The sequence below is a fragment of the Clytia hemisphaerica genome, unplaced genomic scaffold (assembly GCF_902728285.1).
Source record: "Clytia hemisphaerica strain Z4C2 unplaced genomic scaffold, Clytia hemisphaerica genome assembly, whole genome shotgun sequence".
Classification (NCBI taxonomy): domain Eukaryota; kingdom Metazoa; phylum Cnidaria; class Hydrozoa; order Leptothecata; family Clytiidae; genus Clytia; species Clytia hemisphaerica.
In genome coordinates, this window is record NW_027104247.1 from 1,147,508 (window position 1) to 1,174,023 (window position 26,516).

Below are 26,516 nucleotides of genomic sequence, written 5' to 3' on the forward strand. Positions count from 1 at the left end.
TTAAAAGTAATTCCTATGGGTCTTGACGCCCCGAGCGCCGCTTGCCACCCTCGCTCCTAATTTCTAGAACATTTTCGCCCACCCTTCTTCGGTAAGCTTTTATTAAAGAGAGCTTTGTCTAGATTGATTGATTTCGAGAACTTGCTATTTCATTTCAAATTGAAAAAAAATAACACATGATGACAAAAAAATTAAGATATAAAATAGATGGAGCGAGATGGAGTTATCAGGTAATAGGATTTGGACATTTTCATAAAAAAACAACAAGGAAAATACACGTTTTTTTATAAGAACAAACTATATAAGAACATAAGGCTTGGATGGCCTAAATGTTAAGAACAAGTTAAGAACATAAGGCTTTGTGGACTTAAAAACACCCTATTTCTTAGGAAAATGGTCAAAAATATTCACAAATTGATCAAAATAAGAACATGTTAAGAACATTTTTAGGCTTAAAGCTCAAAAAGTTAAGAACATCCGAAGGCTTCAAAATTTTTGGATGTTCTTATAAAGAAATTGTGTAGCTTCTTTAAAGATTGAGGATAATAAATTGATTTCTTTTTTCTAGAAATTTAGATTTGAAATTCGCCCACTCAGATACTGTGCTCTGGAGGTATAAAGCAAACTGTTTTCTATTTTGAAAACTGGTTTAAAATTAATTAATGCCTGAGAAAATACAGACAAGGCAAACTGTGGGATAACAATTAGATGACTTTGTGACATGTGGATTTTGATTTTTAAAATCACAGTGAAATTCTGGTATTTATTGATAGATTTTTATTGGTTTTTCTGTTTTTTAAATACCAAATAGTATGATTTGTTATTGGTATTTTTGCTTATTTGAATTTGACAATTCGTGGCGGAAATCAAACACTGATTCAGAGCAGTCAATTTTTTTATCTCTATTTTTTACATTGTTTTTTTCTTTGATGAGTCCTTTATTTCTTTGGAAAGTCAGGAATTTTATTTGCCAAGTAAGACAGGAAATCTTTACTCATCTTCATATTGACTTTTTGGTAATACAATTTTTTTCTTGGCGAAATGAATTACATTTTCATCACAACTTGGTAAGGGATGGAGGCTCGTATGGAGTTACAGCATACGCTCTCTCTAATCCGATTTTCAAGGAACAGAGGATCTTTTTCAAATATGTAAGAGAAAGATTTGAATTATAGAATGGTCCTTCATACCATTTTTCAGTTGAAGGACCAAACATTTTAGTTCGATTTATAGAAAGATTCAAATCACAGTAGTTCGAATTAGAAAGGACTGACCGTATGTTTTTCCTCTGATCTGATTCCCTGCTCGTATGTATGCTTTTCGTCGGTAATTTTTGTCTGAGCTTTCTCGTTTGTTTTGTCATATAAATCCTTTATCTTCTTCAGTTCTGTACAGCTTCAAAACCAGCTTTTTTAAAGGTTAAGCCTCAAACTATTCTTCACTTTATCGTGTTATCAAAGTTATATCATACAGAGTTGATTTCGATCCTATAAATATTGACAAAATTCGGACTTTCGAAATACCTCATATTTTGACAGATAAACAGTTGAAAAATAAAGAAGTCAAAATTTTATTCGTGAAATGCATAATTAGGAATGAGAATTATCCCAGCTGGCACACAGCGTTTTTTCGACGTTCATCTAACGTTAGAAACAACGCTGTGTGCCAGCTGGGATAGTCTTTTTGCAGATGTCCAAATTTTATGGTCCAGGACAAGACTTTCACAACAAATGAAAAAATCAGAAAGATAGGGTTGTCGAAAAAAGTGCCAAATTTTATCAGACTACCTATAAAATGATTTGATGCTTAATTATAGAAACAAATAATAATAAGTTGTACCAAAATAAACCTATCCATGGTCTCGTTTATGGGACAAGAAAGAGGGTCCATAGTTTGTTGACAATGTAAACATTCGAACAAAGTATTTTGTGGGCAGAAAGTGAAGGGTGTAATGGGAGAGCCTTTTTACGCAATCATTATTTGTCAAATTGAAGAGTACTCGTCATGCGGGTGGCATTTTCTTGAAGTGAACAAGAATTTTTCTGGTTAGGGTGGTTTCATCCTGTATATTCACCTGGTAAAATGCATAATTAAGTTTATTGTCTTTTGTTTTCGATTCGTTTAATTATAGTAACATTGAAACAGAAATCTTAGAGAACTTAGAGCGCGAAATAATATCCACAGATTTGTTCATCAAAGATATTTTAATTCTTAATTTTAATTTTTTGTAGAACATCATTAAAGCAGCGTTCGTTTTAGAATCATTCCCTGTGTATCGTAGGATAGCTATACTTTCCAATTTAACAGTAAAAAGACCAATAACAAAAGTGTCTCTAGGTAGGTAAAAAGTCAATTTGTTAGGCGACCAGTCTCAACGCTGTTGCCTGTTGCCTATGCATTTGTACGCAGCAAAGATCGGCCAATAATATTTCACCAGACAAAAGTTCAGCAATCCTTCAGTGATGATGCATGTGGCCCAAACTAAAATATTGGCAAGCTTGTATTACCTACCTTGCATCCTCCTAGTTATATATGTATATTTCAGTTTATTTTGAAGAAAATGCACTTTGATATACAAACAATAACATAATCAGTTGGAACTTGACTGCTTTTTATTGGTACGATGTAGTTAACACGTCAAATTATTTTCACTTCAGTTAGGATTATATTTGTGACATGCAATTTTTTTCTTGGTGAAATTATTTTGTTTTCTCGTCATCATACAGCTTGATCTTTCTAGATGCTTGCCCGGGGTAGATAAATTTTTGGCTTCATGCAATATTTGAAATGAAGAACGCGTTACTATTTGATATTGAAATGCAAATCGCTTTGGGAAGATCAGGTCTATTGTTGTCGGGGCTATAGTAGAAACTTTTGGATGAGAAATGAAGCTACTTAATTCCCCATCCAGAACGCGTGCGTAGCTTTTACACAAAGGCCAGATTGAAAGTAAAATCTATCCCTAGATTTCAAAAAATGCTGTCCTCAAAAACAAAGTAGCCACTAGATACAGTCTGCTGTCAAGATTGCGGCGCCCTCTAGGCGCGTTCTGGATGGATGGGAAATAAGTGGCGTCACTTTTTCTTGCCTGAGAAAGGTTAGAGATTCTACTCTAGCCCATCGGGCTTTAAACTCGATGCAAATTACTCAGTGACCTGGTCGGTTATACAGGGTGTCCCTAATTAAACACAACTATGAGTAGAAAGTTTTATGTGCGTGTTCACAAAATTGTATTTTAAGCTCTCCCTCTTTTTTCTTTGTCATTACGATTAATTTATACGTTGTAACTACCTTTTGTAATAAGCCTGTGTGATGGAGAACGTTCTTATATTTTAGCGATAACACACACAAACTTTTCTACTCAATCGCATGTTCAAACTCGATACTTTAATTAGGGACACCCTGTATATTTTTTTCAAAAAGAGGTAGGTCGTTGAATTACAGTAATGATCAGATAGAGAACACTCACTAAGAATATTCTTTAAGTTTCCTGAAAGGATAAGCACCTTTTATTCTTTTACAAACGACGAAAATTGGAGTAAAAAAACAAGGTTACAACAATGACCTTGCTAGTCAGCATTTCAACTTTGAACACGTTTTTTTATAGGAATATCAAACATTTTTGAAGCCCTTGGACATTCTTAACGTCTTCTTATTTCCACATTTTTTTCAGTACTTTTGTCCATTGTCTTGAGAAATTGGATGGTTTGAGAATCCAAAAATCCTCAAAATGTTCTTAACTCGTTCTAATTATTTCAATCATCGAAGCTTTATGTTCTTATATAGTTTGTTCTTATATAAAAACAATTTTGACCTTCTTTGTTCATTTACAATGGCTTTTTCCTATGTTAAGAAAATTTTCGATGCTTTTAGAAAGATATATGTTCTTATTGCCACCGGAGGAAGCCTAAAGCCTCTGAGGATGGCATTCATAGCTTTATGCATAAGGAAGTTGGGCAAACATCTCATAATTTTGCGCGCGTTTTTCAGTATTTTAGTTCCGCTTACTCCGCTTCCGCTACCGGCATTCTTATCTTACGGTCTCTCTATTGTTTTATCATCATCAAAAAGACTTTTCCGGAGTTATTTTGATCTGATTACTCATTTTGAAATGCCAGTTTGTCTTTTTTTATCCCTGGAGAGTTAAATGAATCTAAGGAAATTCCCTTTTCTGGGAAATTCCCTTTTTATACCACAAGTAGTTATTAAGCGCTCTTAATAGGTTAAAAATATTACTCCACTCAAACTATTCGAACTGTTGACAGTTTAAACGAACAGTTTAAATTTATATGAGTTTTTCAGCCTTAAATGTCAATATAAATTAAAATGGAAACATGTACTTCTCAGTAATTTCTGAAATCTGAGGTTCAGATTCTTCTTAATTTATTCTTAGGTTTTGGCCAAATTTCAGCCTCGTATTCTTATGAAATTGTTCTTATAAAAAACGTGTAAGACAAGGCACGGGTGTCAATCTAAGTAGACTGTAAATCACTCCCTTGACACATTTGTTAGAATTTGAAAGAATTTTGTCTCAGATGAGAGGTCACTCTTACTAAAAATTACTGTAGGGCTAAGATCATTCCTTTTGAACGCAAATTCAACTGTACACGCTTTTATTTTTTATAAGAATACACTTTATAAGAATGTCCATGATGAAAATGGCCAAAAAATTAAGAATATGGTAAGAATATCACCATCATGGAATTTCGTTTTGCTGCGGTGGCACCTTAATGAAAGTTATGGCTTGTATATATATACCATAGAGGATGACCCGGCTTTCAAGAAAAAAATTTTGTTGAGCCTTATTTCCTGTTTTCCTGTGTAGACACAAAAAAAGATTTGTGAAGCAGTCAGGTATAATAATGCATTGCTTCCAAAATAGAATTATATATTTCATAATTAGAAGCATTATATACTACTTAAAAATCGGACAATTAAAAGGACTTTATTTTTAGAATTAGATATTAAAAACGATTCTATACATGAAGATCTAATTGCTGATAATTAGTAATAATCGAGATTAAAAAAAATCGATTGCTCCATTATTATTTTAGTTTGACATTCCACTTTTTTGTGAGAAAAAATCTTGGCTTGAACACATGTTTGGACTAGCCTGGGGCACATAATTTGATTGTACAGTGAAGTATTTATGAGTTGGGTTGAAGGGTAGGAAATAAATATGGAGTTGTACACGCTTTTTTTATATAAGAATACACTTTATAAGAATGTCCATGATGAAAATGGCCAAAAAATTAAGAATATGCTAAGAATATCACCATCATGGAATTTAACAACTAAACTTAAGAATGCCATTTTTAATGCATTTTAACCTGTAGATTGCCAATTTCGATCTTAATCTAAGAATACTGTAAGAATATTTTTGGATGATTTTCGCCAAAAAGTTAAGAATATCCATGATGAAATGAAAAAACACCATTCTTATAAAAAAAAGCGTGTATGAAATGGGTTCCTTGCAAGCGTCTTAAAAAGGATTGGAAAAGGTTCTTAGAGGTGATAAGTATTTGCGTCTTTATACATCAATCTGAATTTTACAGATGCTTGGCAATTGAACTTTACAAAATGTTGTTCAGGATCAGGCCCGAAGGAAGCGGGGAGACTGGGGAGACTTCAGCATCCCCACTTTTGAGCAAATGAGATTTTTTCTCAAATTCCTTGCGAATCTTATCTCATTTAAGCCTTCAGCCTCCCCACTTTTACGGTTGCTCTACCGGCCCTGAGGATGAAATGAATTGGACTCTTTAAGTTAAGTCTTCTGTTTTTCAGCACTTAATTATCAACAACTTTTGTTTTTTTTTCTAATTCCGTTCTTCATCTTATCTTTTCAGTATTTTGAGTTTTAAGGCTAAAAAATGTTCTTAAAATGTTCTTAATTTCACCATTTTGTGAGTCATTTTGTGCCCACATTTTCCTAAGAAATTCGGTATTTTAGAATCCATAAAGTTTAAAAATGTTCTTATAAAAAAATGTAATGAAAACAGATTCTTGCAACAATGGAAGTCAATTTAGGATTCTGGACATTCTAGTGGTTCGCAGAGGTATCTTCCCAACTGACATACAACGTTGTTTCAACGTTCATCTAACGTTATATGGGTGTTGTGAATCTTAGATAAACGTTGAAACAACATTGTATGCCAGCAGGCTTTCATTTTTTTCACATGAAGTGCTCCTTTGAAATTTTAAGGAGAAAAAAAACGAAATATAATTATCTTTAAATTGATTGAATTTTAATGATAATCTTTCTTTTCAATTTATTCAAATTCTGTATTACTATCCAATTTCAAAGATTGATTTTAATTTTAGTATCCTGTTTTCGGACTGCACGTTTTTTTTTATAAGAACACTCAAAATGTTTCTGAGTAAGCCTAAAAAACTTCTCAACAAATGTCAATTTTCTCCATTTTGCGAGTATTTTTGTCCATTTTCCTAAAGAAATTAGGTGTTTTAGAGTTTGCAAAGTCTTAAAATGTTTTGAGAGCTCTCTTGTTCTTAATATTCTGGCCATCGAAGTCTTATGTTCTTATATAGTTTGTTCTTATTAAAAAAACGCGTATAGAAATTTCTCAATTCAAGTCATTATTTAGTCTTCGTTAGTTTACTCCTATTGTTTAAACGATCCAATAGGAAAACACTGTTGTAAAAAAGCTCATCCCAGAATGCAATGCGATTATGATTTTTTTGTTTCATTATTTTCTATGTATTGTTACGTATTTGTTGTTTTAATGATATGACCCACAAGGATTTTTTTTGCGTAGCCGAACTTTGGCTTGTCTGTACACAGACCCAGCATCTACGGCTAATTTTGAAATTCATTGCCGTAGAGAGTCTGTTGTCATTGTCTTTTCTCATTTGAGATTTTTCAAACCGATCGCTTCGATGAAGTGTTGAGAGAGGGGAGACAATGAGAGGTTTCCGTTCTGAACGACAATGCGCACATAGTGTACTACGAAGTGATAAATGTGAGAGATACACTCTGGTACAGAGTAGACTTTGCCAGGGAATATATTCAATTGTTGATGTAAGCTTAATGACATAGGGGGGAGTTAATATTGGGTTAAAAGTAGGTTGCATACCCAACTGACGCCAAATATCATTTCAGCATCCATCTAATGTTAGGCGGGGGTTACGGGCGTTGATGGGCGTTGTTTTGACATTTTGCACCAATTTGGCAATTTGAAGTGAATCTAAAGATTTCCTTTACAGCTCCCTCTTATAAAAGTTTAAGATTAGATAATTATTGAAAGACCTTGAAAACCTTCACTTCTTTGGAAAATGAATTTAGTACAGACAGAAAAGTTTGATATGACATATTAGTGGGGTAGGCTATACTAGCCGTCACCTGCGTTTTTTCTAGGCAATTAACGTCTATTCCACTTTCCGACTTTTTCGAATGTTTTGAGCCCAGGTTTTCGGGCTCCAATTTGATTTTTTGACGTCACTTTTGAAACCCTTGTAGTAGTGAAAAATCGAATTAGCGTCAAAACACTTGAAATGCTTCTATTTTCGAAATCGTCAAAGTGGAACTCACTAAGAAACGAGATGAAAAATCCCGGTTTTTAGTGAAATGCTCGCTAATTAGTGGGAAGCTACTAGACCTTTAAACCCCATTTTGTCACATCTTTTTGACGTTCATCAACTAACGTTATATGGATGTGCGACCTGGATAGTGCTTGCATTCTCCCATATTGAGTCATGTATTGATTATAGTAGGGTTGCTTACCCAGCTGGCACACAACGTTTTTTCGATGTTTATCTAACGTTCACAATGTCCATATAACGTTAGATGAACGTTGAAACAACGTTGTGTATCAGCTGGGTACAAACTCTCTGTAATGTTTCTAGGGGTTGTCCCTAAATGTACTGTACCCTTTTCTATACAACTTTATGGAATAAAGTCTTATTTTTAGTACGGTTCTCTATATATAGAATGAAACTAGCTATATTTAGAAAGTGATATGCAGACTTCATTAATTTTCTCCTCAAGTAATGTTGTTTTAACTTCGGTTGGGGCACATACATATACATAAAAGCTTAATTATTGTTGATATAATAGGAGCATTTCTATTGACTATTTTTAAACCTTTTGTCCATATCTAGTTTAGATGTGTTTTTTTTTTTGTCCATACTCAAATGCTTGGCTATGTTGCTAAGATTCAATCGTTTTTTTCGTGGGAAAGATTTTATATATGTTTTTTTTTTGTTTCGTTCGTTTTTTGTTTTAATTGGTCAGAAAGAGTTTTATGATACCTAGAGGACCTTTATATATACAGGTACGAGCCAGGAAGTATCTTATCCATTTGGTGGACTAACTTTATTGGGGTTTTTCTTGTTCCTTATGGTAATAAGAATATTTTAAGCTTCTGGGCCACCTGGATTTCTCACCTGGGTATCCATAATGGCGGATTTTTGGTCATGTGACCCCTGTAGGCAAAACTGAAAATTCTTCCAACCCAAATATAGGCTTATCATATATCAATCGATCAGAAATTTGATACTGATTAATTTTGAGATACAAAGTTGGGTCTGAAAACTTTCCTATCTCGGGATATAAATCACTTTCGTTTTCTCAGGTTTGGCTGCAGTTGTAGGCAGGCTTTCATGGAGTGTGGCAATTCTTTTAGTCATATCTCAAGAAATATGCTTATAAACATATCAAAACTTTGTGTGCTCCTAGAAAAGGCATTGAAAATTGTTTGTGCAAATTTTCAAAAATTTTGTAGTAAAAATGTGTATTTTACAGTCCAGAGTACAATTTCCTTATCGTCGAAAAAAGACCTTTTTCTCTCAAAATTGGGCTTTTTGTCTGAAATGAATTAGTGAAATGATGCTTAATAAGGTTTAGAGCCACTCGATTCTTCATATTATACTCAGAGAGGTACCTGGGGAATATATAAGGGCTAAATGTGTCTGGTCAGCACTTTATAAGCATTTTATTTTTGGTAAGATTTGATCCAAAAAACGATGAAACTTCCAAGCTATTACTCAAAGATTTGACAAAGTCTCTTATTGTATCTCGACATTAAACAAAGTTGAACCTTATTCTTTAGTTTGACACATGCAAAGAATCAAGAATACATGTAAATCGCTGTGTGTATTTTACAGACCAGAATTAAGTGCTTCTAGGTGGTTATATTGCCCTAAAATGTTTAAACTTACCACGGAAAAACCCGAGCTGGAGAATCTTACTGAGTAAAATCCGTCAAGATCCTCTAATTCCCATATCTTTATTATTCATGCATATAAGAGAATCTACATCCCCTTATAGCTAGGACGAAATTATTTTTATCCTCTCCCAGCCTTTCCCCAAGTCCTCGTTTTATTTAGATTTTTCGGCTTTTAAAACTTGGAAAAAACTTTCGCGATTTTTAGGAAAGTTTCATTTTTCGGGAAATTAACTTATAACGCGAATTTCTTGTTTAGTTTCTTACCTGGCAGAAACTGCCAAAAACGCGAAAGACACGAAAGTTTCCACCCGCGAAAGTTTCTGCCCTTAAAGTAATCGATATTATTTCATCGGAGTTTTGAAAAATGACGATTGATTCGCATCTGTTATCTTTGTTATGATATAGATAAAAGACTGGAGAAGTGTAGAACAACAGAGACTTTTGTCGAAGTTTTGACGTTGTTAGCAAGGTATTCCCAAGGTAGATCATCGACACCTATTGTGTCATTTTATGTTTTAACGAGGCGGCAACGAAGCTAGCAGTGCTTACGAAGGAGAAGGATGTCCAGTCGTTTGTTCATGTTCTGACAAAGCCACAGAGACCAGATGATTCTAAAACTTTAAAACCTCATGAGGGGAAAGGAAAATGGGATCACCATCAGCAAGCCATTTCCGAAACAAATAAGAATTTTAAAAATCAAGATTTCTAATATTATACTTAGATTTTTGTAAGAAAACGGGGATATTTGGACATGTAGCTTAAAGCATTATTTTATATGGCAATAACTTCTTTAAAGCGCTTTTTAGTTAAAATTCCTACAGTCTGGCTTCTTCAACTAGCTGAAGGCGTTTGTGTTGCATTCATGTAGTTAAAGCGGATATACAATGATGCATTGGACCACACCTCTTATAATTGTAACAGTAACCAGAATAGCTCCAAGTAGGTTCACAAATATGGCTCCATCACTAGGCTTCCTACAATGGCCTAGGATTATCGCCTCTCGAAGCCATATTATGCCGACGTTTTTTGGCCCTACAGACAACACAGATTCTAAGCCCTATAAATCTCGTTTCATGCATGAACAATAAAGATAAAGGAATTGGCAAATTTTGACGGATTAACTCAGTAAATTCTCAAGTTCGGGTATTTCTGTAGTAATCCAAAGCGTTTTAGAACAAGACAAGCTCCCAGAAGCACTTAAATCTGGTCTGTAAAATACACACTGTAACGATTACATTATTCATAATTCTTTGCATTAGTCAATCTAAAAAACAGAAGGTTCTCGTTTAATGTTGAGATGCAATGAGAGAATTTTTCATTAATTATTTGGAAATTTCACAGTTTTCGGGATCATGTCTTACCGTAAATCATACTTATAAAGTGCTGACCGGACACATTTAGCCCGTACTTGTTGCTAAGTACCCCTCTGAGTGAGATTAAGAAGAAGTGATTGTACTCTGGTCTGTAAAATACACATTTTTACTGCAAAATCTTTGAAAATTTGCACAAACAATTTTTAATGCCTTTTCTAGGAGCAAATAAAGTTTTGATGTGTTTAAAAGCATATTTCTTGAGATATGACTAAAAGAATTGCCTCACTCCATGAAAGCCCGCCTACAACTGCAGCCAAACCTGAGAAAACGAAAGTGATTTATATCTCGAGATAGGAAAGTTTTCAGACCCAACTTTGTATCTCAAAATTAATCAGTATCAAATTTCTGATCGATTGATATATGATAAGCCTATATTTGGGTTGGAAGAATTTTCAGTTTTGCCTACGGGGGTCACATGACCAAAAATCCGCCATTATGGATACCCAGGTGAGAAATCCAGGTGGCCCAGAAGCTTAAAATATTCTTATTACCATAAGGAACAAGAAAAACCCCAATAAAGTTAGTCCACCAAATGGATAAGATACTTCCTGGCTCGTACCTGTATAATAGAGCCTTTTTAGATATTTCATTGGCAAGATAAACATTGCATTTGTGAATAGGAAATAATGTTTTTTTCTTGGTGGTAGCGTGGGTTTCCATATTGTATTTTGCTCGCCCGATGTCCATATATGGAAAAGGTGGTGCCGCTCATAGGTAAAGAGTGGGTGGCTCCACAATACATACAGTTGTTGTTGAGAATTATTAAGACCTTTTATTGTATTGATGACTTTCTTGATCTTTTCTATTTTTAGTAAAAACAATATCTTGCTCAAGAAATGCGAGTAGAAGGTAAAAATGACCAATCGCATTTGTACACGGACACTAAATCGCATCATTTAAACGGAGGTGAAAATAGAGGGAAAATCATGTTCCCTTACAAGCAAAGACATCCAAGTGAAGAAGTTGGTGACCATAATATCAATCCGAGAGATATGACTTATCACCATACACCAAGGAGACACTGTAGGTTCAATTTTTCATTTTTGTAATTCCTAATTGGAAATTTGAACCCAAATATTTTTTTTATGATTGAAACAATAATTTCATACTATTGAAAAAATCTTGAAGTTTTATTTTGGATAAGTTTGGTAGCAATTTATAATGGTTTCCTGCTATTCTATCTATTTTTGGGAAAAAAATACCCAACCAAAAAGTGAGAACAAGACTTGTTTTCTTCTTCCAAGGTCTGATTCATTATCATTCTATCTTTCTTCTTTTCTATTTGAAGTATCTGACTCAAGACCAATAGGTGTGGATCCCGTAGCGTTCGATAAACTTGCGCGAAAAGTTGATTGGCTTTACGAGGAAGTTCGTTATATTCGCCATTCACTAGAAGCTTTGAGAGGTCAACAACATGCAACACCTTCCGGTATAGACCGTCACCGTCCGCTCCGTGGCTACCCACCACCTTCTGCTACCGAATCATGGGAACGGTCCCATCCTTTACCGAGCTTCAAAGTTGAAATACCAAAACCACCATCTAGCTACTACTCGTCTATCAGCCGAGAGTTACCTCGTAGTTTACCCCATCATGAGCCATCTATTTCCCTATCTTCATCTAGAAGCATCTTATCTCCTAGCAGGCTGCAACCCTATCCTGCACCGATGACTACCGCTACTTCTTCGGCTTCCACCAGTAAGGGACCGGTCTACTCCCCTCAGCATCTACCGCTACAGAAGCAATACAAACAGGAACGAGAACCAGTAGTTCAGTACGACCTTGACTCCCCTTCCTCTTGCCCAACCTCAAGAGGTAGCCAGAAGCCTCCCATATCACCCGTCATTCCTCAGGATTTGACCATTCTTGAAGTCATTGAACTGTGGGAGAAAGGTTTGAACGATATCCCTCCTATCTTGGATTGGGACGTTGAAGAAAAAATTCAATACCGATCCAAACTAGAGGATATTTTCAAAGTGTATTACACATATCGTCATTTGTGTAGCTCAGATCTTCAACAGTTTGCATCAACATATACAGACAGTATCTCAAAAGAATTGAAAAGTGTTTCTTATCTTGTTTCAATTTGTCCTCCAGAAGCGAAAGAAGATTTCGAGGTCTTTTTACAGACCTCTAAAAGTAGCTCTGGATCGGAATCACAGGAAAAGGTATTCACGTTACCACGTAAAATTGCCGGCCGTAAAGTTTCTGCGCGAGACGTGATCCAGTTATGGGAATACGGGATGGGGGAAGTCCCTCCCATTAAATCCTGGACCAAAACCCAAAAATTTAAGCAACAATCAAAGATTTCACGATGGAAGAAAATTGTTGATATTTTCAAATATCAATGTAATAGCGATATGAGACGTTTTGAAGAAATTTACGCGGACGGTCACGGTTGTTTGCTTCCCGTCGCCGCAATTACGAACCGTTTTGAAACGCTTTACGGAGATGAGTTGAACATTACGAGTAAATTGATGACGGTCCCTACACCGACTGAAACGTCAATCATCTCCAATATGTCGGCTGCCGTAACAATTTCGGGTTATCAGCATCCCGGTATATCACGTAAACGGAACTTGACGGACGATTCTGCGTCAGATGATGGTAATACGGAAGAACAATATCCCTCACAACATCGACCGTATTATGAAAGTGGCTCCAAGACGCCACCTCCGCCGCTTTTGGTGCCAGTAGGAAGTCCTCCATTGAAACAAGTCAAAATAGAAGGTAAGCAATTTCTTTTTCTTCGTTTAAGAATAATCATCAATTTTGGCCCTTGACTGTTCTCTTTAAGTGTCATACCAGGTTAATTATAGTAATGATATGAAATTCGCTTGAGGGTGGTTTCCTCGTAGCAAGCGAACGGACTTAAGTTTCAGAAAACTTAAAGAAGAAGCTGTGAAGAATTCGCCTAATTGCAAAGAAGAAAAATTGAGAACGCAAGCTCCGAAACTTTTAGTTATTTCTCAAAACTACCGTTATAAGGATTACAAAATAACTATGGTTTTAAAGCAACCATTGATGGTCTCGAAAAAAGGGTGGTTGATTTGCAATAAGAATAGGAACCCCCAGGGGAAAGTTTTTTTGTGAGTTAATGTTGGCGCCATTAACTTTCCCAGCTGGAACACAACGTTGTTTCAACGTTCATCTAACGTTATATGGACGTTGTGAACGTTAGATGAACGTTGAAACAACGTTGTGTGCCAGCTGGGTTGTTTAACGAAATTTTATGACGGAGATTTTTTTATACAAAAGAAATCATAAGGACCACACTCCTTTTACTTCCTGCCCTCAAAATATCGCGCTACACTCTAATTAGAAGATATCTAAATGAAGAAGTTTCATAAAATCTTAATCTTAGATAAGAAGGGCTTATCATTGAGATCTGGAGATTAAAAAGCAACGAACAGTGTAAGAAGGTCCCATGCGCAATTTTCTATTTCGCAATCTTTTTCTTTGCCCACGTTGTATCGCCTTTGTGGTCTAGATGAAATATAGCCTGGATATCCGGGCTGTAAACTTTTTTCATATTTTTTTCGATGTTTCTGGTTTACTACCTAGTTTCCCGGCAATTTGCATTTCATTACCGAGTTTATGTATGTGTGTTTTTCAGCGACGGAGACGATAAGGTTCTAATTTGACTAGATCATGACCAACTGAGGACGACGGTAAATCAGCACTTTAACCGTCCTCGATTTTGCGGGTCAGAACTACGGGCTATTCCAAATCGCTTCAGTCAGTTTACCATCCTCAAAAGCGCAATTACATAAACTCGCTACTATCAGAAGGCAGCGCATATGTACTCTGTCCATACACAAATTTCCTATTAGCAGATTCATATAAGAAACTGACGAAAGACATGCAAAGACTACCTCATGCTCTGGACATTTTGAAAAAAAGATATGATTATGTGTTTCGATCTTTTTCGTGACTTTTGACATAAATTTGCTAATAGGGAATACGTGTATTGAAATATTGCGCTAAGCTAAGAATTGCATCGACCCTGGGTTTACAAGCATCTAAGGTAGGTACACCAAGCTGTAAGCAGAAACATCAAAATAGAAAAATAGTTTACAACTTGGATCTCCAGGCTAGATGGAATACCCAGTCACTGCCCTTACAGTTTAATACTGAGGTTAACTATACCAGGATAAACACGACGACGGACGAAAAATGTAATAGGCTAGTGAAAATACGAAACTTGATTGGTTGAAACTCTCTAGCCTGTTAAATTTTCGTTCGTCGTCGTGATTTTACCGATTTACTTAACTTCACTAATATTGGGTAGTCATTTTGAAAGTTTCAATTTCCATAGACGACGTTCACACTAAAGAAGACAGAGGTGTTGTCCAATCTAATGGTCATAACAATGCAACAACGCCCTCACACGCGCAATCAACAAACTCTTCCACGTTGAATCGTACCTTGATGGGACCGCCCTCGTTAGGGGCGGAAAAACAAGTAACGCCACACAATAACTCGACAATCGCTGGCATCTTTGGGAATTCACAATCCCCTGAAAGCAGTATAGGTATGCCACACCCCTTTCAATACACCTTTCCCAAGTTTATCGATTTTTTCGACCTCTCCAATTTGAAACGAGAACTTGATACTTTTGAAGCGTTTGGTGATACAAAGTCATTCTGAAAATTTGAGATCAAAAGCTTTTTCTGTTCCTTTTTATGGCTGTTTTTATGGTCAAACCTCTCTTGAAAGAAAGATATTTTATCCTACCGGGCCTCGTTTCTTTACTTTAAAATTGAAATATCTCAAGAACCGGAAGAGCTTTAAACACAATTCTTTTTTTGTTGATTTTGTATTTCGTAGTAGAATCTTTCTTAATTAAATGCAAGTAGAGCAGGGTTTTGGAATAGCGTTTTTCAAAAAAGTCGAAATATAAGCTCGGGAAAGGTGTATTTTGTTCCTCTTATATCAAAAGGTTTGAGATTTTAAAGTGCGTACGTTTAATGAAAATCCGGTTTAAGAGTCATCCCAGCATACTAGACGACTAGATTTAAAAAAAATGTAGTGTATGTTGAGGAAAACATAAGAGATGTTATTATACAAACTTTTATGATGTTATCGTATAACACCCATATCACCTGTATTACTGTAACAACTTCAGAATATAAGGTCAGGTTTTGTTGCCATTATTATCGCAATTCGTTATTGCAGAAGATGCTCTCTCTCACATTCACTAGCAGTTTAAAACTATGAAAAAGCAGTTTAGATTTCCATTAGCCTATTTCATAGGATTCGCTTATCTGTTATATGCTATTTTCTACTCAATTGAGGGGGGAAATGCATAAATTTGTGCAGATTACCTTAAGGGAACTATTTTTTTGCGGGAACTAATTTTTGCGGTTCGCAGTTCAAGATTTAATATAAAAATTTGCGGGAACTTAATTTTGTGGATTTCTCACTTGAATGAAAATTAGAGCCGTACTGTGAATTATTCGACCTTTGTTTTTTTTGCATTTGAAAAATTTTGCGGGAACTTAATTTTGCGGTTTGGGCCTAAATCCGCAAAAACTGCAAAATTTAGTTCCCGCAAAAATTAGTTCCCTTAAGGTATTTCCCTTCGAGAATAACGCTGACAAGATATCCCAGCTGGCACACAACGTTGTTTCAACGTTCATCTAACGTTATATGGACGTTGTGAACGTTAGATGAACGTTGAAACAACGTTGTGTGCCAGCTGGGTATGTTTGTATTAATACCAAGTACTAAACACGAATCCTTGAAATAGGCTGATTGAAAAACACAAACACACAAACTTGGTAATAATTTCGACCAAGAAGTAGTTGAAAAACTAATGCGTTAAGGCCGGTCTCCACTTGCGCGCGCTTTGATCGTAATCTTTTTTCCAAGCAAAAAGGATTGAAGCCCAAAAGTGCGATCGTAGCGCGCGCAAGTGGAAACCGGCCTTTACTTCTTAATAGTTGATAGATGATTCCATCAAAGAGTGCTCGATGATCGGGACCAGAGCTTCATACCGTGTACAAGAAAGAAACAAAGTTGAATTACGATAGTACTTTAAGTTTCATCTTTATTGAATCGTCAGCTTTTCTTCTAATTCATTTTTTCCGTATTCCTTTTCAGCTGAAAGTGATGACGTCACAGAAGACTCTAACTCCGCAACAGTACCTCAACTTCGCCGAATGTCTTCCATCATATACATCTTACCTGACACTATGACCATACGTGAAGCAATCACTTTCTGGGAGAAAGGCTCTAACGAATTCCCGCCCGTCCGCACTTGGACCAGACCTCAAAATTCTATTCAAACAGATTTAGTGATAAAGCTTGAACGGTTATACTCTATCTACACGGAACGTTTCCATAGTGACATAGACGCGTTATTAGTGAGTGCCTTGGATGAGGATAAACGAGAACTACCTATTGATAAGCTCATTTCGAAACATCAAGACGTGAAATTCAGTCAAACGCCTACAAATACCTCATCCATGACTTTCGATTTTTCACATCACAAAACAATATCGCAAAGTAGCGAATCCTTGTATTTATTACCGCGTAAAATAAACGGTCGTAAAGTAAGCGCGAAAGATGTTTTACAATTATGGTATCACGGATTAAATAAAATCCCACCTGTTAAATTATGGTCACCCCAACAAAAAGCTGTTCAACAGAGTAAAATTTCACGGTGGAAAAAAATTGTGGAACTTTTTGAGCAGGAGTTTAACGGTGACTGGGAGATGTTTTACAAACATTTTTCGAACAGTCTTGGTCAACTGTTACCAATCACAGCCATTATTGCAAAACATGAAGAAGAGACGCGATCGATGACTGAAAGTGCTATTTTACAACAGTTGAAATAAAACTGAAAATATTTCTTTGTCGGATGATGTTCAGATTTTAATACTCTAGGATCTTTTCTTCTGAGAGGGTTATTCTAAAAAGGTTTCTTACACCCAAAAATGGACTTTTCCAGAAATAGTCTGTGCATTCCCCTGTTGAGGATATCGGATATCCAGGGGGTTAACGATTTTTGTTCAAAAGTGGATATTCAGGGGGTTAAATATCTACAAGGGAGCGGGTAAGCATCTTTATAAGAGAGGATATCCAGGGGGTTGAGCATATTTTTAAGGGTGGTATCTTTACTAATAAAGTTAGGGGGTTCGATACTTCAAAAAACCAATGTCCTCAACAGTGGGGGTTACTTTTCTTTCTGGAAAAACCCAATGTCGTTTGCAAATATAGATTTCAATCTTTTCGCCTAAACGAAACTTGAAAAGATCTAGATTTTATTGCTAAAACAAAACCAGCAAATTTTGAAACAGTACTGTGGCGGGTTAAGCGAACATGTGGCAAACTTAGGAGAGAATTTTCTAAGGTTAGTATTTTCTTGCCCCACTTATTGTAAGGAAACGTGGATATTCATCTTCATTTTGACTGAAAACTGCTAACTTTTGGGTGTAAGAAAGAAAAAAGGCGCCAAAATTAGCAATCAGAGTTCCCTTTTGACCCGTCTTTCGGCACCTACTTAAAAGTCAGCCACTGGGGGGCAGTTACTTATTTTGAAAGTATTATAATTAAAAGGAGAGGCTCTTTCTTCTACGAACTTTTTGATGGCTTTTTAGGGCGTTAGTATTGTATTTTCTTATTCAAATTATTTATTATTTCTAGTATTGTTATTTCATATGAAAAATACCAAATTTGATGAAAAATGAACAATATCCTTTAAATTCAGTTTTCCGGATAAAATCAAATCAGATGTCAGGAATGACTGACCAATGCTAAAAGTAATAAGATTATAATAGGGCATCAACCTTTAGGAGCTGTAGCATCTTGTGTAGGACGCAACCGTATGTTATTGGTATTCGAAAGTAGACGGGGGTCGCTCGGTTGGCTGCAAGGTCTGTTACTGTGCATTTACACTCTTGGAGACGGCTTTGAAACCTCCTCTTTGAGATGCGGCCCGCGAATTAGGTCTGGCAAAAATTTTCATGACCAAAAATTGACATTTTAGACAAATCTTTTGACTCCAACTCTAACATTAAGAAGGTTTTAGCCTGAAAACGAGAACATTCGATCCTCCGCGTTCCCGGGGGACGTGTGGTGCACTCATATAGTCCGACTCACGACATGTGCTGCCCTTAAGGGTAGGTTTTTCGAGACGCTCGAAATGCACTTTTGATAGATTGCTCTACAAGGGTCTTTATTTAGCTAGATACACTCCAAGGGTGTGTTTGGGGACTGCTAAATCACAAGTCGTACAGTAAAAATCTGATGTATCTTTATAGTTTTGATTCACACCAATTTTGATTTGTTTTTCACATTGTGTCAACATCTCAGGCTCACAAACTAAGATATGTAATCAAACAGCACTGTAAGAGTGAGAAACGTTCGGTAAAATGCACTGGTAGGGTTCATTTTCACTGCTCATGGGGTGGACTGTAAGGGTCCTATTTTGAAAGCCAGTTTTTTGGCGACACATGCCATCGTTTACAAATCGAGGGCCCATGGGTTCTCATCAAAAATGCATACTGGTCCTATGACAATCGCGTGGATTTAGGAATAAAGCTTCATAAATATTTTATTTATTATATGTTTGTTAATTGAAAACAGAATCAAACTTTATTGTCAATGGTAAATATGAACAATTCTGATTCAAATTCAAAATATCGTTTCTAAGTGACTGTATTAAAAAAGTAAACGATTTTTTTCAGTATAAAAAAAAAAAAAAAAAAATCATATATCTTGACATTTCAAAAATATTTTTTCAGTCAGTAATTCCGCTTTGATGATGGAGTCATTAAAATATTTCTTGTACTATGCACTTATTCTAATCTTCTACAACGAGAGTGTTTGCAGTCAACAACGACACATGTTTTCACCGAATATTCGTTACCAAGGCTCTCACGGCAACGCGTCATTCAACTATAGTTATATCAATCTCAAATATCTGAAAGGATATAAATTGGATATTGCACCTTTGGCAACATACAACGTCCATAACAAATCACAATGCGCCAAAGAATGCCTAAAAACTAAAGGTGATTGCAAGAGTACAAATCTCCGAGAAATGAGCGCTGGATTTGAATGTGAAATCCTTGGGGAAGACATTTACACATCTGACTTTCGATTGGTAGAAGACAGCTCCATAACACATTTTATTATAGCCGTAAGTTCTTTAACCTCTAACCACCCCCGCCCCCTTATTAAACACGATTAATTGTCCCCAATGGGAGAAACATCCCGGAATTTCGTCTCCTTTGCCTACTTTGCAGGCCCGTTAGAACAACCGTTAAAGTGGGGAGACTGAAGGCTCAAAATGAGATAAATTTTCTAGTAATTCTGAAATCTCATTTGATCAAAATCTCCCCAGTCTCCACACTTCCGCTGGGCCTGTTTTGATATCTTTGAAACGTGTCGTTTCCTTCTGTTTCTTTAGAATAAGTGCTTACAGAATCCATGCAGACGAGGATCCAAATGTGTTCCCATTTATCAGAACAATAGTTATTATTGTGCAAGTGAGTACACGCTTTTTTTTTATAAGAATGGTGTAAGGGGGGGAGTTGAGCTTTTACGGTGTGACGGTATAACTTTTTTAGGAAAATCATTATTAGATTTAACATTTAGTACATACGTCTTAAGCCTAAAATGGCATTTTTGGGAAAGGAGTGAGCCTTACTTGGGGGTAATTGACAATTTATAGTTGAAAATGCTCTAAAAATGGCATTCTTAGCTTGAGTAGAAAGTTCCAAGATGATATTCTTAGCATTATTCTTGAATTTTTGGCCATTTTCATCATGGACATTTTTATAAAGTGTATTCTTATTAAAATAAAGCGTGTTACACGATTTTTTATAAGAACATCCAGGATTTTTGAAGCGGTCGGATTATTTTACTTTTTGAGTTTTAAGCCCAAAATGTTCTTAGAATGTTCTTATTTTCACGTAGATTGGAGAGCTTTTGCATGAATTTTTTTACGCATTTATGACGTTCTAAGATTGAAGAATTTGTGTTACAAAAATTGAGTACGAGGCAAGTAATGTTCGTAACGTAATTTATGAAAAGGTCTATTTCTCTTTTTTTAGATTCGAGCTGTAGAATAATGAAGAAAATTGAGCCTCGTTTATCTACTGGTTATTATGATGTGTTAATTGCTGGAAAATGGAGAAAAGTCTTTTGTGATATGGACGAAGACGGGGGTATGACATTTCTTATTCAAATCAAGCCTGGCGGAAATAGAGAAGCTGGGGTGGGGTTAAAGCCTCCCCACTTTTTAGCATAATAGACTTTTTTCTCTAATTCCTGGCGAATTTATCTCATTTTGAGCCTTTAGCCCCATCTACTTTTACGGTTGTTCCACAATAATCTACTTCAATCATGTCCCTTAAAACGACCCTTTGTCACATCACAGATCCAAAGGAAGTTTATTTTGAGATACCGGCGTAAAAGGGGCTATTTCATCTGATTTCATACGATTTGCGTATCTGTTATGCTATATCTAAAGGGAAAAAATGCACAAATCTGCGCATATTTCCTTTCAAGAAAGACATTGAAAAAATGCCATCATTCACCAAAATTCAAGAGCTCTTGTCGTTGTCTTTGTAAATCTTATATCTCAATTCACAAAAGAGTGCTCAACCATAAATAGTTGATTACTTCAGTGATGTAGAAAAATTTCATGTACTAAAAACACCCCCTTCTCACAGACCCGGTAGGATTTTTTCAGCCAGTAGGGATAAAAATAACAGATTGAAACTCGATGGAGATTGATATTAGCGGAAATATCTAACTAAACGACGTTTGATAGCTTGAACGGTCAACTTGATTTTCTTTATGATGAAACATATAGATGAACCCATAGTCTGCGGCCGGGTCAGAAAATTTTTCTTTCTAACCCGGTCGGTTTCCGGAAACACTACATTTGTTTACTTTCGCCTCATAACAAAGTAAACTCATTTAATCATCTTAGGTGGTTGGATGTTGGTCGGAAATTACTCAGTCCCATCAACACAAGTTGGACCGGAAATCAATTACGGTGATCTAGATTCATTCGCAGAGCTTTCCACTGGAAACTTTCTTCTTGATTCGAACATCTATCTTCCCGTCATCGATTCTTCATCACCAATCAATGAATTCAGATTCAACTGTTACAAACCGTCAACGAATAGAGTTGTGGATATCACTACAGATCCTAGCACTCATTGGGGAGCTTACATCAATCGTTATATCTTAGGACGGGAAATGAGAACGTCTTGTCAACCACCATGCGGAATTCGAGCTTTAACCAACGATAAAAGTGAAATTTCAACCAAAGTGAACCGTATTGGTCACAGTACTATTGTGCAGCTCTTCTACGGACCAGCTGTTTTCGAACATGCGACGAGGCACATCTATCTCCAAGACAGTTTGAACTACCATGATTGTGATGACACAACTATTCCTGGTAATATAGATCAAAACCCTTGGCATGAGGGGTATTGGAAGTTTTTCGTGAGGTGTTAGCCACGTTCACAACTAAACGTTCTTTCGCAATGACGTCTATTGGATCATTACATTTCATATCTATACATGGGATAGATGAACCTTTCCATACGAGAATAATTGGTCCAGCGCGCAGCAGAATGGACCTTTAAAAAGCAACTGTGCGCGCAATAAATTAACAAGTCCAGGATAAACCAACCACCGATCTAGAATTTTTGCCCCGCCTACCCGCGCGATGTTTGACCTATGTTTTGGATTGAAATGGTTGTAGAAGCAAATTTCCCGGTTAGATTAAAGGGTTGTTTCAGGTAGGGTCAGGTAGGGTTAGGGCTAGACTAGTAAACTAGTCGGTTATTACTTATAACCTTATAATAAAACTGTCAATCAAATAATGTAAACACTAATTAAATATTCAGCGCGCGTGAGAGAAAAGGAAAACAAGACGACTTTAAGTCGAAAATTTCGCCTAGAATTTAAACTACATAGGAAAAACAAGAAGTAGAGATTGAAGCCAATTTGAAATCTACTTTACATCGAGCCTTGATGAAACAATTTTACAAGAACAACGAGGCTTAAAATCGCTAAAAAAAGAGACCAATTTAAGAACAACTGTTGTTTAATTTTGAAGAACTAATAAACAAAGGTAATATCACCGTCTAACAAAAGTTATTTATTTGATCCTTATAAAGCAAATGCTTATATAAGAAAAATGAATATGCTCATATTGTGCGCCATCTCTTGTTTATTTTGTAAAAGCTAATTACCGAAAGGTATATTGCCGTCTATAAAGAGTTATTGATTTGATTCTTATAAAGTAAATGCTTATAAGAAAAATAAAAATGCTCATATTGTGTGCCATTGCTTGCAGACTTTGTAAGAGCTAATTACCGAAAGGTATATCACCGTCTATCAAGAGTTATTGATTTGATTCTTATAAAGTAAATGCTTATAAGCAAAATAAAAATGCTCATATTGTGTGCCATTGCTTGTAGACTTTGTAAGAGCTAATTACCGAAAGGTATACAATGCCGGACAAAAGGTTGTAGACAAATGAAATTTCAGTGAAAAATGATGAGAAATAGAGCAAAATGACCCTTCAATGTGTCTGAAAGGGGATGGAAGTTAAGAAAAACACTTTTGAAGTCGTTGCATTGCTTTTGAATTGCTTTTGAGGAAACCACAAGCAAAAAACCAGCGTTTTGATACTGGTGTAAGCCAGTTAATCAAGCCCTTGTGGTTTGCCCTTGCGGTTAGACTGCAGTGGGTGACTTTGAAAGGCTATCGTAATACTTTCGCTAAGCGAAATTAATAACCGACTAGAAGCTACTTCCAACGCCTTTTTTTCTTCACCTAAAATCGTAAGGAGAGACATACAGATTTCTGTATGTCTGACCCGTGCGGGATTTCATTTATTTTTCTTTCTGTTTATTGCGTTTTTAGAAATGCTCATTTATTTATATGTTCCCATGTTCAATGTTACTATGAAATATCATTTAGTCAAAAAAGTTGGATGGATTCTCAAAAACCTAAAAAAAGTTGCAAAATTAAACAACGTTTTTTGAGGGAAGTAGCTTCTAGTCGTTGAAATTCAGAAAAGAGACGCAACTTCACCCCTTCGATTATTTTTATTTGGAGCTTGATTTTTTGTATATGGGTCTGTTTTCAACGACTAGTTTACTAGTCTAGGTTAGGGCCCTATTTGGGGATATAAGTTAACCCCTGGTTAGGGTTTTAGCCCCCAGGTAGAGTTTGGAGTAAATACCATGTTTATAAGTGACTTTGAACTCCTTAAAGCAGTTGTGACTCGATGGGTGAGTGGTTAAAGGCGCTGGCGTTCTAATCATAGGTGCTTCGTATACAGTGGGTTCGAAGCCCAACAGCGGCAAAAGTTTGGAAATTTCGGGATAGGCATCAAACACTTTCAAAACTTAGCAATACAGTGTCAAAGAATGGAAGCTCAGAGTGGAGGATAGGAAGAAAATCTTTGGGCGTCACTTAAGGAACCCGGTACAAACGACATTCGGTTATTACCACGTCAGCTGGACCTTCACGCCGCTCCGGCTTCTTGTTTCCAGTTGGTTTAAAAATGTTGAAATTTGTTTTCTTTTTTAAAAAGTCCAAAAAATATTCAAATTGAAATATCTCAAAATGTATAAATGATATATTGTTGAAACTTTGTATGATGGTACTTCATCATTATGTCGTTCTAAAAATAGAAAAAATAATTAAAAATATCAAAAACGAGGTTATGACGTCACTTCTAAAAATATATTCGAAAATCTCTTGGCAGAAAAATCTCAGCAACCAGAAGGAGTTAGCTTTTGATACTTGACAGTTATGTTACCCTAGTGACCTTCTGTGATCTGAGTGAAAAAAAAAATTGAAAAAATAAAATCAGGGGGTAAAAACCCAAAAAACTGTTTTTTATAATTATCAAATCAACAAAGAAAAAACATTTTTCAAAAAAATCTGTTTCAATCAGATTACACCTTTCTATGAGGGGAAGCTGTGTTGAAAATTTCAAGTCAATCGGACCATCCAATCCTGAGATTTTTCCGCCATGAGATAAAAAACCCCCGGTTTTGCTGTTTCGTGTAAACTAGCCTTAAAACTATTTATTGCTGTAAAAAGAGGAAAAAAAGCTTTCAATATGGGATTTTTGACAGATTTCAGTTGAACTTGATGCACTAATCCAATTTTCAATTTAAGAAAGAAAGTAAATTCATTTTTTTAGCTTGTGTCAGCAAATTCATGGCTTCACGTAGAACCCTGAGATTACCGCAAACATACAAAAAAGTTGCGTAAACGTAATTGGAATTTCTGGATTTTATATTTGGAATTTATATATGAAGATTACCCGCTCAGAGAATAAGTTAGAGTCGTCTTGGTATACAAAAGACACAGATACTGGTTTACTAATGAATTTTCACGCTCTTGCTCCATTAAAGTATAAAAAGTCTGTTGTTATTGGAATGATTCATCGTATTTTCAGAGCATGTAGCTCTTACAAAACATTCCATGAGGGTTTAGAGCGTGCTAAAGTAATCCATAACAGAAATCAATATCCTGAACCGCTAGTTGATTCTATCATACGAGATACTTTAAACAAATTGTTTGAAAAAGAAGAACCTCCTGTGGTGGAAGAAAATGAAGATGAAGAAGATGACCCGAAAATGTTTTTTGTTGAATACAGGGGAAAATTATCTGAGGAATTGAAATATAACCTTGGAAAGTTGAAAGCCCCTTGTCGTGTCATATTTACTTTGAAAAAGTCAAAAACAGTGCTACCATCATTGAAGTCCTCCGTGGAAAAATCCTTAAAAAGTGGTGTAGTTTATAAAATTACCTGTCCACGATGTAATTCGTGCTATGTCGGCCAAACACGGCGACATCTTATCACCCGAATTAAGGAGCACGGTAGGAAAAACGCACCCGTTACCATTCACATGACGTCATGCCAGCACTCATTAACAATGGATGACGTAGCCATTTTGAAAGGTAGTTCTCGTTCGGCAAGCCATTTAATGACACTAGAGGCACTTTTTATTAATCAATTAAAGCCTCAACTGAACACAAAAGACGAGTATAGAAGCCGTACATTAGTAGTCAAGTTTTAATTGTAGTTTTTATTCTTTTATTGTTTGTTGTCACATGGGATTTTCCTTAGTAGCAACAATTTTATTACATATTATATTTTTTTTTGCAGTAGCATTTTCATTTCTCACTTTTTTCTGTAAGCTTATGGTTGTTTTTACTGTAGATATGTGAACATATACATTTTTTATCGGAGATTTTTATAATCTTGTTTTTATTGAATTTTAGACCTGAAGATGATCAATGGATCGAAATATATTGTCAAAAAATAAAATAATTGCTCGTTGTTGGTTAATTGAAAAATATATTGCTCATGCCACAATGTTTTTGCCATATCGGTTTTCACTAGATTTTCATACGCCTCGTTGATATTTTTCTTTCTAAAAGTCTAAAACAGACTTACCAGGTTGGTCCCTCATCCTAGTATCGTCGCCCCGACGATGCTTAACTAGCTGTTAACAAAATTTGCACGGAAGATGATGGAGGACGAGAAATTCATCTTTTTAAATAGCAGATCTCGTTGTTGTCCTTTAATCTTTTGATACTTTTGATACAATTTTCATCCAAAATCTGCCTTTGAATCACAAAGTTCCAATACACTTTCCTCGAGATATACAGGGGGGATATTTGGCAAAAAGGGGTACAGAGATGCTCCCGGGGGGGGGGGGGTACTAGGTTTGCGAGGTGACAGGTATGTCCGAGGCAAAAATCGAAAATCACCCCTTTGAGAGACAAAATTTTGATGATGTTGGGACCCTTTGAGAGACTTCCCTAAATTTAGTTTAAAAGTCTGTACTAGACGGACACGGTCCTCCGCCTACTTTGAAGTGTTAAAATTTGGTTGGCTAGTCAGACAGGCTAATAACGTTTTTTTCTGAAACATATATATTATTTTGACACTTTTTGTCG

The 26,516-nt window shown here is 35.8% G+C and overlaps 2 protein-coding genes across 3 annotated transcripts in view; both read left to right on the forward strand.

The window, feature by feature from the left end:
* LOC136816371 (uncharacterized) overlaps nt 1–18,240 on the forward strand; it is an 86,228-nt gene extending 67,988 nt beyond the window's left edge. For both annotated transcript variants that reach the window (XM_067072699.1, XM_067072701.1), the window contains 4 exons: nt 11,368–11,578; nt 11,844–13,283; nt 14,872–15,087; nt 16,659–18,240. In XM_067072699.1, the coding sequence (XP_066928800.1) occupies nt 11,392–11,578; nt 11,844–13,283; nt 14,872–15,087; nt 16,659–17,395 (2,580 nt within the window). In that variant the 5' untranslated portion in view covers nt 11,368–11,391 and the 3' untranslated portion in view covers nt 17,396–18,240. The remainder of the gene's footprint in view (nt 1–11,367; nt 11,579–11,843; nt 13,284–14,871; nt 15,088–16,658) is intronic.
* Nucleotides 18,241–19,318: 1,078 nt separating this feature from the next.
* LOC136816412 (uncharacterized) lies at nt 19,319–22,650 on the forward strand. The gene is made up of 4 exons (XM_067072733.1): nt 19,319–19,701; nt 19,972–20,050; nt 20,618–20,731; nt 21,502–22,650. Exons 1-4 carry the CDS (start codon nt 19,321–19,323, stop codon nt 22,032–22,034), a joined length of 1,107 nt encoding a protein of 368 aa, XP_066928834.1. The 5' UTR covers nt 19,319–19,320; the 3' UTR covers nt 22,035–22,650.
* The last annotated feature ends 3,866 nt before the right edge of the window (nt 22,651–26,516 follow it).